The following is a 16,086-nucleotide window of genomic DNA, read 5'->3' as shown; positions in this document are numbered from 1 at the left end:
CTAGAAACATTCAAACGAATAAAAACAACTGAAGATAAGACACAACATTCAAACTCCATTCAATCACATTTACTTCAGTAATTATTTCTATAATAATAATAATAATAATAATAATAATAATAATAATAATAATAATAATAATAATAATAATAATAATAATAATAATAGGTTTGTGTTTATGTATTTTAAAGCTACTTGGTAAAATGTGAAAAATTCAAACTCAGACGTGAGACATTATTGAAATGACAGAATAATGATAAAAACGACAAAGTGTGAGATTTGTGGTCGTGAGAAAAAAAAACGTGTATTAAAATGAAAATAAGCCGATAAATTCCTCCATGTGTTTCTATGTATTTGTATGTTTTCTAAGCGACCTCATCATAATCAATCCAGAGAAACTCTAGATGCATCTGATGATAAACATCAATCCAAGCAAAGACCTTCAGAATCTACGATCAAATCAATGAAATCTTCAACAGAAATGAAAAGAATGGGATCATTATTGTTGGATGTGAATGGATGTGAATGTGTATTTTTCTATTATTCAGACGATGATGGAGGTGGAATGAAGTGGATCCAGAAAATCAAAGCAAACTCAACTGTGAACTATTAAGTATCTGTAAATAGAATGTTGGACATGTGGAAGTCAAATGTCCAAATGTCCGTCCGAGCGGGACGTGTCCGAACGTCCACGTGTGAATCCTGAGCAAAGTGACGAAGGAGCTGAAGTGATGTGAGAAAAGGCGAGCGGTGAACAGCGGGTGGTCATGTGATCCAGTGGTGGGCGGTCCCTGGTTTCAGAGGCTCATGAGCAGACAGAGTCCACAGCAGTAGACCAGACTCTTCACTATGAGGACGGTGTAGAGTCCACAGAGCAGCTTCAGCCTGGTCTGGACCTGGAAGGACACTGATGGACGGAGGGACGAGAGGAGATGAGGACACAAGGACAGGAAGACACAAGGACAACAGGACATGAAGATACAAGGACACGAAGATATGAGGACACGAAGATACGAGGACACGAAGATACGAGGACACGAAGATACGAGGACACGAAGATACGAGGACACGAAGATACGAGGACACGAAGATACGAGGACACGAAGATACGAGGACACGAAGATACGAGGACACGAAGATACGAGGACACGAAGATACGAGGACACGAAGATACGAGGACATGAAGATACGAGGACACGAAGATACGAGGACACGAAGATACGAGGACACGAAGATACGAGGACACGGAGATACGAGGACACGAAGATACGAGGACATGAAGATACGAGGACACGAAGATACGAGGACATGAAGACACCAGGACACAAGGACAGACATTTGTAAATGATCCGTTCAACAACAGTCAATTCCAGATCCTGAAAATTCCAAAGCGTTAAAGGATCAAATGTAAACGTTCAACATTGGTGGACACATGTTGTAGTGCACAGGTGTCAAACATGCAGCCCGGGGACCAAATCCGGCCCGCCAAAGGGTCCAATCCGGCCCCTAGGATGGATTTGAAAAGCGCCAAAAATTCCACTGAAGATATGAATCAAGATATGAATCAAGGATGTCGAAGTGGTTTTTGTTCAGGTTCCACATACAGACCAATGTGATCTCAACTAAAATAATCGCAGAATAACCGATAAATAATCACTCCAAATGTTCTTAGTTTCATGTGAAAAACATCAGATTACATTACATCTATAAAGAAGTCATGACAACTCCAAATTTTTCTCCTTGTTTTAGTGGAAAAACTTACAGTAAATGATGAAAATATTAACATTTACAAACTCTCCTTTAACAATAAAATGTGAAAAACCTGAAATTTTGGAAGTGAAATTTGAACATTATTCTTCCTGTTCTTAAATATTTTGTGCCTTTGTGGATCCAATCCGTAATATGCATGTAGAAATGGTAAGTTGAGGTGGAATATTGTTAAAATTACACTTATTTTTCTCAAGAAATTGCAGTTTTTTTCAGGTTATTCACATCATTTTTGTTTGGATAGTTTGCAAATGTACATATTTGTATAATTTCATCTTGATTGCACTGAAACAAAGAGGAAACATTTGGAGTGGTCATTATTTCCAGGTTATTCTGCTGTTGTTTTACTGGTCCGGCCCACTGGAGATCAATTTGGGCTGAATGTGGCCCCTGAACTCAAATGAGTTTGACAGCCCTGTTGAAGATGGGATTTAGAAGGGAATCAGGAACAAGTGGCATCCATTTATCAATATTTTCCACCATGTTTTTCCTGCTCGGACTGGAAAGAAGAATTTTCTCCCACAACTAACCATCTACTGTCATCACATCTGACTGAGGAAGACACATCTACCATGAAACTAGAAGGAAATACTGGTGTTTGTAAACTGTGTGGACATAAATATTGGGACACATCATGTCTCCAGCTGTCAGATGTCCTGTTCATGAGGATCTGACAGAAAAACAGCAATATTTCCTTCAAGTTTAATGGAAGAAATTGAAGAAAAATCATAAAACAGGCAACAAAGTGAAGAAAAACAGCCAAAGTATTTGATAAAAAGAACAAAGTTATAGAAAATAATACGCAACAAGAACAAAATAAGCCACAAACTGAAGGAAACTGCAGAAAAAATACTAAACCAATGAACTTTAATAAATGACAGTGGATGGACACACATGATTTGTTGATTAAAGAGAAAATAAAATGAACAAAAATTAATAGATTTAAAAAATAATACATAACATGAAAAAATGATTAAAAAATAAATAAATAAACAAGTATGTATTGCTGTTTGTGTTTGAATATATATATAACCAATAAACCATGTGTGTCCATCCACTGTCATTTATTAAAGTTCATTGGTTAAGTATTTTTTCTGCAGTTTCCTTCAGGTTGTGGCTTATTTTGTTCTTGTTGCGCATTATTTTGTACAATTTTGTTCATTTTATCAAATACTTTTTTTATTTTCATATTTTTGACTTTTTAATGATTTTTTTCTTCAATTTCTCCCATTAAACTTGAAGGAAATATTGCTGTTTTTCTGTCAGATCCTCATGAACAGGACATCTGACAGCTGGAGACATGATGTGTCCCAATATTTATGTCCATTTTTATAAACATCAGTATTTCCTTCTTTTTCTTGCTCTTTTTTCATGTTATGTATTATTTTGTAAATCTGTTAATTTTTGTTCATTTTAGTTGCTCTATTTTCTTCTTGTTGTGTATTATTTTCCATGTTTTTTTCAGTCATTTTGTTCATTTTATTGAATACTTTGTTTATCTTCACTTTTTTGACTGTTTTATGATTTTTTCTTCAATTTCTCCCATTGAACTTGAAGGAAATATTGCTGTTTTTCTGTCAGATCCTCATGAACAGGACATCTGACAGCTGGAGACATGATGTGTCCCAATATTTATGTCCACAGAGTTTACAAACACTAATATTTCCTTTATTTTATATTTTTTGCACTTTCTACAGGTTTTTCATGTTAAAATAACAGTATCATCAACACAGAGGTTGAGTTTCATGATGTTGGCCCGAAGAAAATTTATGTCAACTTTAATTTTTGTTGTGTTGTTTTTATTTATGCAGTTGAATCCTTGACTTTTCTTCACAGATTTCTTCTTTTTTTTGTTTTAAATCCATTTCAATCTCAAATAATAATAAGATGTGAATCTGTTGATTGTTTTCCGACCAATCTGACATCATTAACTCCATCTACTGACGATAAAACAAAGATATCCATCAAACATAAACGCTGCAATATTTGAGTTTATTGAAAAAGTTCCACTGGTTGAATCTCATGAACATATTGTATATAATCTACATATAGTGAGAAGAAAAAGCAAACAAGTACTAGAAACATTCAAACGAATAAAAACAACTGAAGATAAGACACAACATTCAAACTGCATTCAATCACATTTACTTCAGTAATTATTTCAATAATGATAATAATAATAATAATAATTATAATAATAATAATAATAATGATAATAATAATAGGTTTGTGTGTATGTATTTTAAAGCTACTTGGTAAAATCTGAAAACTTCAAATTCAAAATCAGACGTGAGACATTATTGAAATGACAGAATAATGATAAAAACGACAAAGTGTGAGATTTGTGGTCGTGAGAAAAAAAAACGTGTATTAAAATGAAAATAAGCCGATAAATTCCTCCATGTGTTTCTATGTATTTGTATGTTTTCTAAGCGACCTCATCATAATCAATCCAGAGAAACTCTAGATGCATCTGATGATAAACATCAATCCAAGCAAAGACCTTCAGAATCTACGATCAAATCAATGAAATCTTCAACAGAAATGAAAAGAATGGGATCATTATTGTTGGATGTGAATGGATGTGAATGTGTATTTTTCTATTATTCAGACGATGATGGAGGTGGAATGAAGTGGATCCTGAAAATCAAAGCAAACTCAACTGTGAACTATTAAGTATCTGTAAATAGAATGTTGGACATGTGGAAGTCAAATGTCCAAATGTCCGTCCGAGCGGGACGTGTCCGAACGTCCACGTGTGAATCCTGAGCAAAATGAGGAAGGAGCTGAAGTGATGTGAGAAAAGGCGAGCGGTGAACAGCGGGTGGTCATGTGATCCGGTGGTGGGCGGTCCCTGGTTTCAGAGGCTCATGAGCAGACAGAGTCCACAGCAGTAGACCAGACTCTTCACTATGAGGACGGTGTAGAGTCCACAGAGCAGCTTCAGCCTGGTCTGGACCTGGAAGGACACTGATGGACGGAGGGACGAGAGGAGATGAGGACACAAGGACAGGAAGACACAAGGACAACAGGACATGAAGATACAAGGACACGAAGATATGAGGACACGAAGATACGAGGACACGAAGATACGAGGACACGAAGATACGAGGACGCGAAGATACGAGGACGCGAAGATACGAGGACACGAAGATACGAGGACACGAAGATACGAGGATATGAAGACACGAGGACACGAAGATACGAGGACACGAAGATACGAGGACACGAAGATACGAGGACACGAAGATACGAGGACACGAAGACACGAGGACACGAAGATACGAGGAAATGAAGATACGAGGACACGAAGATACGAGGATATGAAGACACGAGGACGCGAAGATACGAGGACACGAAGATACGAGGACGCGAAGATACGAGGACACGAAGATACGAGGACACGAAGATTTGAGGACACGAAGATACGAGGACACGAAGATACGAGGACATGAAGATACGAGGACATGAAGATACGAGGACATGAAGACACCAGGACACAAGGACAGACATTTGTAAATGATCCGTTCAACAACAGTCAATTCCAGATCCTGAAAATTCCAAAGCGTTAAAGGATCAAATGTAAACGTTCAACATTGGTGGACACATGTTGTAGTGCACAGGTGTCAAACATGCGGCCCGGGGACCAAATCCGGCCCGCCAAAGGGTCCAATCCGGCCCCTAGGATGAATTTGAAAAGCGCCAAAAATGACACTGAAGATATGAATCAAGATATCAATCAAGGATGTCAAAGTGGTTTTTGTTCAGGTTCCACATACAGACCAATGTGATCTCAACTAAAATAATCGCATAATAACCGATAAATAATCACTCCAAATGTTCTTAGTTTCATGTGAAAAACATCAGATTACATTACATCTATAAAGAAGTCATGACAACTCCAAATTTTTCTCCTTGTTTTAGTGGAAAAACTTACAGTAAATTATATTTAGTAAAATATTTTGTTCTAGTTGCGCATTATTTTCTATAACTTTGTTCATTTTATCAAATACTTTGGCTGTTTTTCTTCCCTTTGTTTCCTGTTTTATGATTTTTTTCTTCAATTTCTCCCATTAAACTTGAAGGAAATATTGCTGTTTTTCTGTCAGATCCTCATGAACAGGACATCTGACAGCTGGAGACATGATGTGTCCCAATATTTATGTACATTTTTATAAACATCAATATTTTATTCTTTTTTTTTTTTTTTTGCTAATTTTTTAACGTTATGTATTATTTTGTAAATCTATTAATTTTTGTTGATTTTATTCGCTCTATTTTGTTCTTTTTGCGTATTATTTTCCATATTTTTTTCATTCATTCTGTTCATTTTATTGAATACTTTGTTTATCTTCACTTTTTTTCCTGTTTTATGATTTTTTTTTCTTCAATTTCTCCCATTAAACTTGAAGGAAATATTGCTGTTTTTCTGTCAGACCCTCATGAACAGGACATCTGACAGCTGGAGACATGATGTGTCCCAATATTTATGTCCACAGAGTTTACAAACTCCAGTATTTCCTTCAAGTTTAATGGGAGAAATTGAAGAAAAAATCATTAAACAGGCAACAAAGTGAAGAAAAACAGTCAAAGTATGCGATAAAATGAACAAAATTATAGAAAATAATGCGCAAGAAGAGCAAAATAGAGTAAATAAAATGAACAAAAATTAATACAAGATTAAAAAAAATACATGAGATGAAAAAATTAGAAAAAAAAAAGACTGAAATCTTGGTGTTTGTAAACTGTGTGGACATAAATATTGGGACACATGATGTCTCCAGCTGTCAGATGTCCTGTTCATGAGGATGGGACATAAAAACATGAATATTTCCTTCTAGTTTAATGGTGGATTCTTCTTCCTCAGTCAGATCCAACATCATATGGTGTATGTGCGTCACTTTTGCGCTGCTTCATTTTGCATCATTGGCTTTGATGTGAAAAATGGGACTTAGTCAGCGGTGCTCCGAGGCTAACGATATGTGGTGGTAGGTGCGGCAGAATACCAGCGCTGTCCATGAGGAGGCGGCGGCTGATCTTCTGCTGTGGTTTGTGCAGAGCTGGTGGGTCTGCTGACCTTCTCTGTGGAGGACAGGAGGCTGAAGCTGGAACCTCTGAAACACCAAAGCACATCCATGTCAGTGCTGCTGCTCTGAATGAACCCAGGAAGATCAACTACAGCAAGGGGGGGGGGGGTGTTGACGGCTGGGCTTTATTCATTTGATCCTGAGCAGCTGAAAATCTGGATATTTGACTTTGTATCCTGTCGACTCTGACATCATGAACTCCATCTAAGAACCATCAAACAAACAGATCCATCAAACAGAAACGCTGCAATATTTGAGCTGATCCAACATGTTCCAGCGCTTTAATGTGAGAAATGTAGGAAATAGAATCGACATTTACTGGAAAGAAAAACAACTGGAAACAATAAAGAAAAGACAAAAATGACCAAAAAAATCATAATTCAGTGACATTTACGACCAGTAATTATAATAAAAATGTGTGGAGTTTTCTGAGTGTGTACGACAGTGTATTAGGGCCACAGAAGAAAATAAAAACACTTGTCACTATGAGAATTAAGTCGTTATATTTGGAGAATAAAGTCATTATTTAACTAGAATAAAGTCGTAGTTTTAAAAAAGTCCTTATTTAATGAGAATAAAGTCATAATATCAGAATAAAGTCGTTCCCACTCATTGAATAATGTGGAACTTGGAACATTTTGTGAAGTTCTTCTTTCATTTGGCGTTTACGCACAAAGGCCAAATACTGAACCCAACCCACCAGCAACACATTGCTGCTTCGCTTGTTGCCTTCGCTGTAAAACTGGAAACTCGGTCAAATTTTCCAAATATTACAACTTTACTCATAAAAATACGACTTTATTCTCATTAAATAATGACTTTATTCTCGTAGTGACAAGATTGTTTTTTTTTCTGCTCTGTTCATTTTGCAGCGTGGGGCCTTAGAGTTTAGTCATTTCAGTTTTCTATATGTGATGCACATATGGCAACAACTGACAATAAAACTGACTTTGACTGGGACTGGATACGACAATAATCGACATTTACTGGAAAGAAAAACAACTGGAAACAATAAAGAAAAGAAAAAAAAATGACAAAAAAAAAATCATAATTCAGTGACATTTTCTGCCAGTAATTCTAATAAAAATGTTTGGTTTGTTTCTGTATATACTTCAATAATCTACATTTACTGGAAAGAAAAGTCAAACAAGCAGCAGAAACAGTAAAAAGAATCAAACCAACTGATAATAAACCAAAGAATTCAAACTCCATTCAATGACATTAACGTCCAGTGAATGTTTGTAGAATTCAACTGGTTTTGTGTTTATGTGTGTACGTTCAAAGCTACTTGGTAAAAAGTGAAGAAAGAGAGAAAATGAAAAATCACCTCTGAGACATTATGGATAAAAGTGAGAAAAAAAAAAACCACATGTATTTAATGTGTGTATAAATAAGAGGATAAACTCATCCATGTGTTTCTATGTATTTGTATGTTTTGGATCCGACCTCATGGTAATCAATAGAGAAATTGTAGATGATCAATAATAATAAAGCTGAAACTAGAACCTTCACCTTGGTGGGTGGTGCCCCCCTCGTGCTGGACCGTGCACCAGTATTTATCTGAGCTGTTGTGGTTCTGATGGATGGTTCTGATGGAGGTTCTCCGTCCAGACTCTTGGACCTCCAGCTGTTCTCCCTGGGCGTCGGGCAGATCCTCCTCAGTTCCGTGGTCCTTCTGTCTTTTCCAGGAGAAGCGGACCTCAGGAGGAGACATGCCTGAGGCCACACACATCAGGGAGGTCTTCCCGTCCGGGGCCGTGGACGCCGCCGGGTACACGCCCACCACGGGCTTCAGCACCGGATCATCTGAAGGTGGACACGTGGACACGGTGAGCAACACGGACTGAGCAAGAAACCAGCACTGAACTATAGAAGCACACCATGAATGAAGAAAGAATCAAGTGTTAAAGCTCCGACCTGAACCCCTCCAGCCATGAAGCATTAGAGCGATTCCACAGCAACATGTGGAAAAATACACACAAAACACAAAGAAAAGCACTGAAAGAAAGCACAAATAAGATCAAATACACACAAAACACAAAGAAAAGCACTGAAAGAAAGCACAAATAAGATCAAATACACACAAAACACAAAGAAAAGCACTGAAAGAAAGCACAAATAAGATCAAATACACACAAAACACAAAGAAAAGCACTGAAAGAAAGCACAAATAAGATCAAATACACACAAAACAAAGAAAAGCACTGAAAGAAAGCACAAATAAGATCAAATACACACAAAACACAAAGAAAAGCACTGAAAGAAAGCACAAATAAGACCAAATACACACAAAACACAAAGAATGACTTAAATATACGCAGAATATGCTAGAATACGCTAAAATATATTAAAACATGATAAAATAATAATAATAATAATAATAATAATAATAATGGGTTTTATATATCACTTTTCTCGGTACTCAGACTCTTACAAACTACACTAAAATACACACAAAAATAAATAAATATTAAAAATCAATAAATGAATGTATTTGAATTATTTGAAGGTAATTATTAATGACTGTATTTCTGGACATTCTAATTAATAATCTAATAGTTTTTTTTAATATTCTTTCTGTGTTTTCTTTTTGTGTGCTACTCTTCTGTTCGTGGTTGCCTTTTGTACTTGAATATCCTAATACTAAATGTACATGTGCACTGTTCCACTCTTCTGTCTCTCTCTCTCTTTTTTTTTTTTCTTCTTTCTTTGTATTATGACTATGAATGCTACCTTGTGTGTATACTTATAAATGTACTTATGCACCCCCCCCCCCCCCCCCCCTTTTTTTTCTTTTTCTTGTCTTGTTTCCTCACAGTGTGTTTGGTTAAATGTACAGGCTTGTTAATATCTTTTTTATTTTCCATTTTTTACATCCTTATTTAATTGACTTATACTACCCTTTTTTTCTCTCTCTCCTCCTTTTAATGATCATTATTGATCCCCTTTTTTTTCTTCTTTCAGTGTACTTTGTATAATTGATGTCATGTATAATATCTTATCAGACTGTTTGGAATAAACATTTCAATAATCACAGAAACTCTTTTATTTACAAAAGTTCTGACATAAAGAAGATGTTAAAGTCATGAAACAGTGAAGTACAACATATTTATTATATCTGGGATTGAACTGATTCAATATATTTACCTTTATATGTTTATTAACTGCTATTTTACTCTCAGTTCCAGTACTTTCACAGAACATAGGCCATTAAATAGAAGAAATATATGTGTAAGACACAAATGTAAATATAAGTGTGTATTTGGGTATTATTTAGTCTTTATACTATTAATTAAACACATTCATTATCATGTCAAATACAAATGGAAACTTCTATTTTGACCCAATTAACATATTGAACAGCACTGAGCTTTAAAAGTGCATTTCAAATAGAATTGCATGTATTTTTCTCATCATGTAAAACATGTTTTTGAATCTGCAGGTTTGTCTGAATGACTGAGATGTTTGAACAATATGATCATCAGATTTAAAATAAAATCACATTAAAGATTTGAAAGAAATTAATTTGTGTCACTTGTGTTGAACAGTGTTTATGTAAAAACGACATAAATAAATGTTGACTTATTTTAAAAGAATGTATCCTAATTACTTTAAGGTACTTATTTTATTATTAATTATTGTATTTCTGGACATTATCATTAATAATCTAATTGTGTCCATTTGTCTTAATGTGAACAGTTTGTAATACAGGTTATTGACATGTGTAAATAACAGTATCATTATACTTATACGATATGATTGAACTGATATTTTTGTCACAATTAACTTAATTAACATCACCTATCATTTAAAAATGCTTTTAAAATATAATTGAATGTATTTTTCACATCATGTATCAGATGTTTTTTGAATCTGCAGTTGTTTCTGAATGACTGAGATGATTGAACTTCACTTTTATCAGGTTTTATAAAATAATAAAAATACACATTTTGGTTTTTATGAAGAATATTTTCTATTGAATAGAGACAGTTTAAAATAGAATTAAAGTTTATTTCTATAAAAATAGCTGCATGAATAATTATGAACTTTGAATAAAAAATCAAAACCTGTCAAACCTGAATCAGCACAAACTGACTTAAACACATTTGACAGATTTACAAGTAAATAAATGATATTAAATGTTGATTCTTACCTGTTACGTACAGTTTAGTCCCAGAACCAAAGATCAGGTAGGACCATCCTCCCACAGTGAAATATGCTGGTACAAAAACCTGTGTGCTCCGACGCCGTGGGCTGACGTGGACTAAACGTGTCCAGATGCTGAACCAGGATGAGATTCCAGATCCATGATGTGTTTGTCTCATATTCACATCAACAGGACGGTTTTGTCTTTGTCTTTTGTGCATCAGTTGGACAGTTTGTTCAGTCCTTTAGTCCACATGGACTGGATCTGGACCCAGTGATGGATGGATTCCCATTCATGGTCTCCAGAGGATTGACTTGAGCTTTGAAGTGGACAAACACAGCAGTGGTTTTCATGGACTGTTCATTTTCATGGATCCAACTCTGAGTCCAACATTGGTCCGTGTCCATGACTCTTCAGGTTGATTGTGTTTGTCCTTTGGATTGGGATTTTTCTGCTCAGTTTTTTCCAACATTAAACCTGTTCAAATGGGTCAAATCCACTGGAAAATAGGAAATGTATGGGATTCAAAGTGTCCTCAGATCAGTTGGTTTGTGTGTGAGATGGAGCTGAACTATGGGATGGTTGCCGTGGTTTCCTGTTCTGTTGGTGTCACTCACGCTGGTTGATGTTTGTGCATCTGGAGGTTTTTGTACAGACTTCAGGAGTCTTTTCTCACTGTGGGTAGAACTGTCATACTTCCAACAGGCGCAGTAGTATGAGGCTGAATGAGAGGGTCCAACTGTCTGGATCTGCAACTCATAACCTTTACCTTTATCTACAGATGAGAAGTCAGCTTTCTGAGGATGATTAAAATCGTTATAAATGGAACCACTATACCAGCTAATGTAGAGAATCAGTTTGAATGTTTCTGTGTCTTTCTTCTGGTACCAGTATGTAACACTGCCATCACACTCCTCAGTTCCTCTACAGCTGAAGGAGACATTTTGACCGACTCTCCTGGTCAGTGTTACATCCTCCTGAATCAGCTGTGTTGCCGTGGCGACCAGCGCTGTAGACAAACAGAGGCGTGGATGAAGGTTAGTGTGTGTGCGTGTTGTACAGGTAGAGTGTTGTGGCTCCTGATTGGCTGGAAACACTGACCTGAACACAGACAGCACAGAGCAGCCGGCGGCAGCAGAAGCATTTTGTATGGTTTCCTCTGGTGAACCTGGGGAGAAGCGGCGTCTGCTGCAGCTGAGGACAAAGCAGGACGAGCTGGGACATCAGACCCGGGCCGCCCGCTTCGGAAGGGCTCCTCCCACCTCCCGTGGGCCCCCCCGCTGCGGTTGGGAGAGGGGAGAGGAGGCGGGGCCGGTTACCATAGAGACGGAGGAGCACATCCTGTGTGCAGGTGCACATCAGTGTTTGGACCTTAGAGCTGGTTACTAGTGAAGAGAAACTCCATCAACTCCAATGTCTCAGTGAGGAACAGTTGGATTAGTTTTCTAGTGTAAAAGTGTCTTGTCAAGGATAGTTTTGTTTTTTAGGCAAAAGATCAGAAACAAAAGTTCTGTTCATTTGTTGAAAATCCTTTTTGCAGTGAATATTGGAAAGAAAACCAACACAAAGTGTGAGTTCAACAGTGAAAATGATGCACAGACTCTGGGTTTGACACATCACTGACACTGTTCATCTGTTCTCATGACTCTACTGTGTCTGGACCAGTGGCACTTCCCACAATCCTCTGCTTCTGTTGATGTTGGTTGGAATGTGAACACACGTAGGTTAAAGTGAAAAAAATAATAGACAGATGATGTGGATGAAGTTGTGGTGAAAAAACAGATCCCAAACATGGGTATAGTAAACATTTGTTTCTATCGTATATAAAGGCAAAATCAGAAGGACTGAAAAACAGAGAAAATAGACTCAGACCACTAAGGGTTCATATTTGAACGCTTCTGCAACAGAAGGGACATTGTGCTGATTATTTTGTTGGTTTTTTTTGGGTTTGGGTTTTTTCAAAATACAACTTGGTTAAATTATTTCAGTGTGTATTCGTACTTTTTGAACATTTTGAGCACAATTTCAACAATACTGCGATAATAATGATAACTGTGATAATTTTGGTCACAATAACTGTGATATGAAATTTTCATATCGTTTCATCCCTAACACACACACACACACACACACACACACACACACACACACACACACACAGAGGTCACTTGGCTTTTATAAAACAGAATAGAGGGTGGATAGTAGATTCAGGTGATTGATTATAATAATGATATGATGCATGATTGAAACAGCTGATCAGATGGACTAAAGCACAGGTGTCAAACATGCGGCCCAGGGCCCAAATCCGGCCCACCATTCACAAAGTGTAAGTTAGGGCATCAAACTCAAAAATAATATCATAATAACCTATAAATAATGACAACACCCATTTTTTTTCCTCTTTCATTTAGTGTAAAAAAAAAAACTTAAATTAATTTAGTTTAGTGATTTATTCTGAACATGCAATGAAATTTAACATGTATGCACTTGCAAAACATACATAATAATACAAATATCAAGAACATAGCAATCTTAGTCAGAAGAAAAGCACAATAATTCCATTTACATTACAATTATGAAAATATTTACATTAAGAGACTCTTCCTTAACAATAACATGTGAATAACCTGAACAAATATGAACAACCTGAAATGTCTAAAGAAAATTCAGTGCAATTTTCACAATATTTGGCCTGTTCCTAAATGTTTCGTGCCGTCGTAGATCTAATCTGTAATGCACATGTAGCCTAGAAATCAGGGGTGTCAAACTCATTTTCTTCTGGGGGGGGGGCACATTCAGCCTAATTTAATCTGAAGTGTGCCGGACCAGTAAAATAATAGCATGATAACCAATAAATAATGACAACTCCAAATGGTTTTAGTGCAAAAAATAACATTCAATTATGTCAGTATTTACATTTACAAACTATCCAAACAAAAAGGATGTGAATAACCTGAAAAAAATGAAATTTGTTAAGAAATATAAGAACAGTTTTATCAACGACTTATCATTTATAGCACAGGTTTCAAACATGTGGCCTGGGGGCCAAAACCAGCCCCCCAAAGGTTCCAATCCGGCCCTGGGATGAATTTGCAAAGTGCAAGTTAGGGCATCAAACTCAAAAATATCATCATAACCTATAAATAATGACAACACCCATTTTTTTGTCTTTGATTTAGTGCAAAAAACATTAAATTATGAAAATGTTTACATTAAAAACTCTTCCTTAACAATAACATGTGAATAACCTGAACAAATATGAACAACCTGAAATGTCTAAAGAAAATTCAGTGCAATTTTAACAACATTTGTCCTGTTCCTAAATGTTTTGTGTCGTCGTAGATCTAATCTGTAATGCACATGTATCCAGATCCAGATGTTGGAATTCTTCAATCTGAATGAGTCCTCTGTTTGGACTGGGTCTGTGCTGCTGCTGCCTGTAGAAAACCTGGGTTCTGCTGCCCTCTAGTGTCTCCAACAGTAAATGACATGTCACTGTCACTGTTCACACCTGTTTCTGTGGGAGTGGAATGAGTCCTCCACACATGGGCGCAGACTCCTTCTTCTTCTGTGGTGTCATGCTCGGCCTTTCCGTCTGCTTTTTCAGCGGCGTTTGTCTCGGCCGCGTCTCTGACAGACACGACCACGGCTCAGTTTGAGTGGGTTTGTCCGTCCTCTGTGGACGTTGGACTGAGTTCCTGCTGGTGTTTGTGTCCGTCAGCGCTGAAGACGGTCCAGCGGTGTCATAGGGGAGTTAGAAAATACCGCTTCTGCCATATACCGCGATATTTCATTTCACAATACTGTATCGATAGTAAAAAAAAAAGTACTGTATCGATATTTTTAGGTATTGATGCAGCAGGGGTCTCAAACAAGGTTATTATGGTTAACATTATTGTTTTTTAGTGTATTTGATCTTATTTTTGCTTTATTTTAGTGCTTTTGTGTATTTTTTTGCATGTTGGTGTGTAAATGCTCTAATCTTTCATGGCTGGAGGGGTTCAGGTCAGGGTTACAATCGTTAATGAAAACGAACGAAATGATGAAAACTAGAATTGAAAAACCTTTTCCGTTCACTGAAATAAATAAAAACTATAATTAACCGAAATGACTATCTGAAACTGTATTGTGTGTTTACAAAACGAACTGAAACATATAAAAATTGTGGATAAAATTCCAACATCGGATTGATACGACAGCAATTTATTTCACTGTAGCATCTTTAGCTAGCAGCACCATACGGTACTTGACGGTCCGTCTCTTGTGTTCACTTGTGGTTTCCAGTCGTCTTCTGGTCCCCACTCTACCTGGAAACATGCAGACTAAAGTTGGGAGAAAGCAGCAGAGTCCTGTCTGGGATTTATTTGAATACGACGACAGAGAAGAAGAGAAAAGAGACGACTGAACTACAACTAAGCATTTAGAAAAAAAAAAGAAAACTAATAAAAACTATCAAACCTGCTCTAAAAACAAACTCAAACGAACTGAATTAGAGAAAAAAAAAAGTCAAAATTAAATAAAACTAAACTAAAATGAAAAATCCAAAATTATTTAAACCTTTGTGTGAAACTCTTTTTAGTTCAGTTCCACTTTCACCCCAATATGATCTGAAGTGGGTCAGACCAGTAAAATAGTACCAGTGAAATAAGTAAAATTACATGTTGATAATGTTTACATCTACAACGTTATATTAGAAATCTGAATAACATGAACAACTTAAATTATTTAAGAAAAACAAGTGCAATTTTAACAATATTTTACCTCAGTTTATCAGTTTATCATTTACACATGTGTGTTACAAATTACATTACAATTACAAATACACCAAACATATAGTACCAGGTATAACATTGGTAAAATTGTGAAGAAAATTAAAGATACAACTAGGGATGTAACGATTACTGGTATAACAATAAACCGCGGTAAAATTGCCAACGGTTAGTATTACTGTTTAAATTCTAATTCTCATGATAAGTGTGTTTGATTATCGCACTTTTCCAGAGAAAACACCTATGTACAGATCTGCTTTTATGTCAAATATTTAAATATAGTTTTAAGTTATTACAATTTTAATTTTCTATACCT

The 16,086-nt window shown here is 36.2% G+C and overlaps 1 protein-coding gene across 3 annotated transcripts; it reads right to left on the bottom strand.

Annotated features, from left to right (window-relative positions):
• Nucleotides 1-3,740: 3,740 nt before the first annotated feature.
• LOC115410498 (uncharacterized) lies at nucleotides 3,741-12,252 on the bottom strand. Of its 3 annotated transcripts, XM_030122154.1 has the most exons (6): nucleotides 12,103-12,250; nucleotides 11,008-12,010; nucleotides 8,772-8,779; nucleotides 8,367-8,660; nucleotides 6,774-6,881; nucleotides 3,741-4,737 (listed from the first exon to the last, which is right to left on the bottom strand). In XM_030122154.1, exons 4-6 carry the CDS (start codon nucleotides 8,584-8,586, stop codon nucleotides 4,628-4,630), a joined length of 438 nt encoding a protein of 145 aa, XP_029978014.1. In that variant the 5' UTR covers nucleotides 8,587-8,660; nucleotides 8,772-8,779; nucleotides 11,008-12,010; nucleotides 12,103-12,250; the 3' UTR covers nucleotides 3,741-4,627. The 3 variants fall into 3 exon arrangements, with proteins under 3 accessions (XP_029978014.1, XP_029978012.1, XP_029978013.1); XM_030122152.1 differs by lacking the exon at nucleotides 8,772-8,779 and having other exon boundaries at nucleotides 12,103-12,252; XM_030122153.1 differs by lacking the exons at nucleotides 11,008-12,010; nucleotides 12,103-12,250 and having other exon boundaries at nucleotides 8,772-8,882.
• Between the last annotated feature and the right edge of the window lie 3,834 nt (nucleotides 12,253-16,086).

The sequence above is a fragment of the Sphaeramia orbicularis genome, chromosome 19 (assembly GCF_902148855.1).
Source record: "Sphaeramia orbicularis chromosome 19, fSphaOr1.1, whole genome shotgun sequence".
Taxonomy (NCBI): domain Eukaryota; kingdom Metazoa; phylum Chordata; class Actinopteri; order Kurtiformes; family Apogonidae; genus Sphaeramia; species Sphaeramia orbicularis.
This window is presented reverse-complemented; position numbering and strand designations above follow the sequence as displayed.

What these genes read in the sequence shown, in the direction of transcription:
- LOC115410498 (XM_030122152.1), bottom strand. Translation starts at nt 11,221, where the DNA reads ATGCACAAAAGACAAAGACAAAACCGTCCTGTTGATGTGAATATGAGA. An exon ending in GGGGGGCACCACCCACCAAG is followed by an intron (nt 6,882 to 8,366) that starts GTGAAGGTTCTA and finishes TTGGTGTTTCAG; the next exon opens with AGGTTCCAGCTTCAGCCTCC. An exon ending in CCTCCTCATGGACAGCGCTG is followed by an intron (nt 4,738 to 6,773) that starts GTATTCTGCCGC and finishes TCCGTCCATCAG; the next exon opens with TGTCCTTCCAGGTCCAGACC.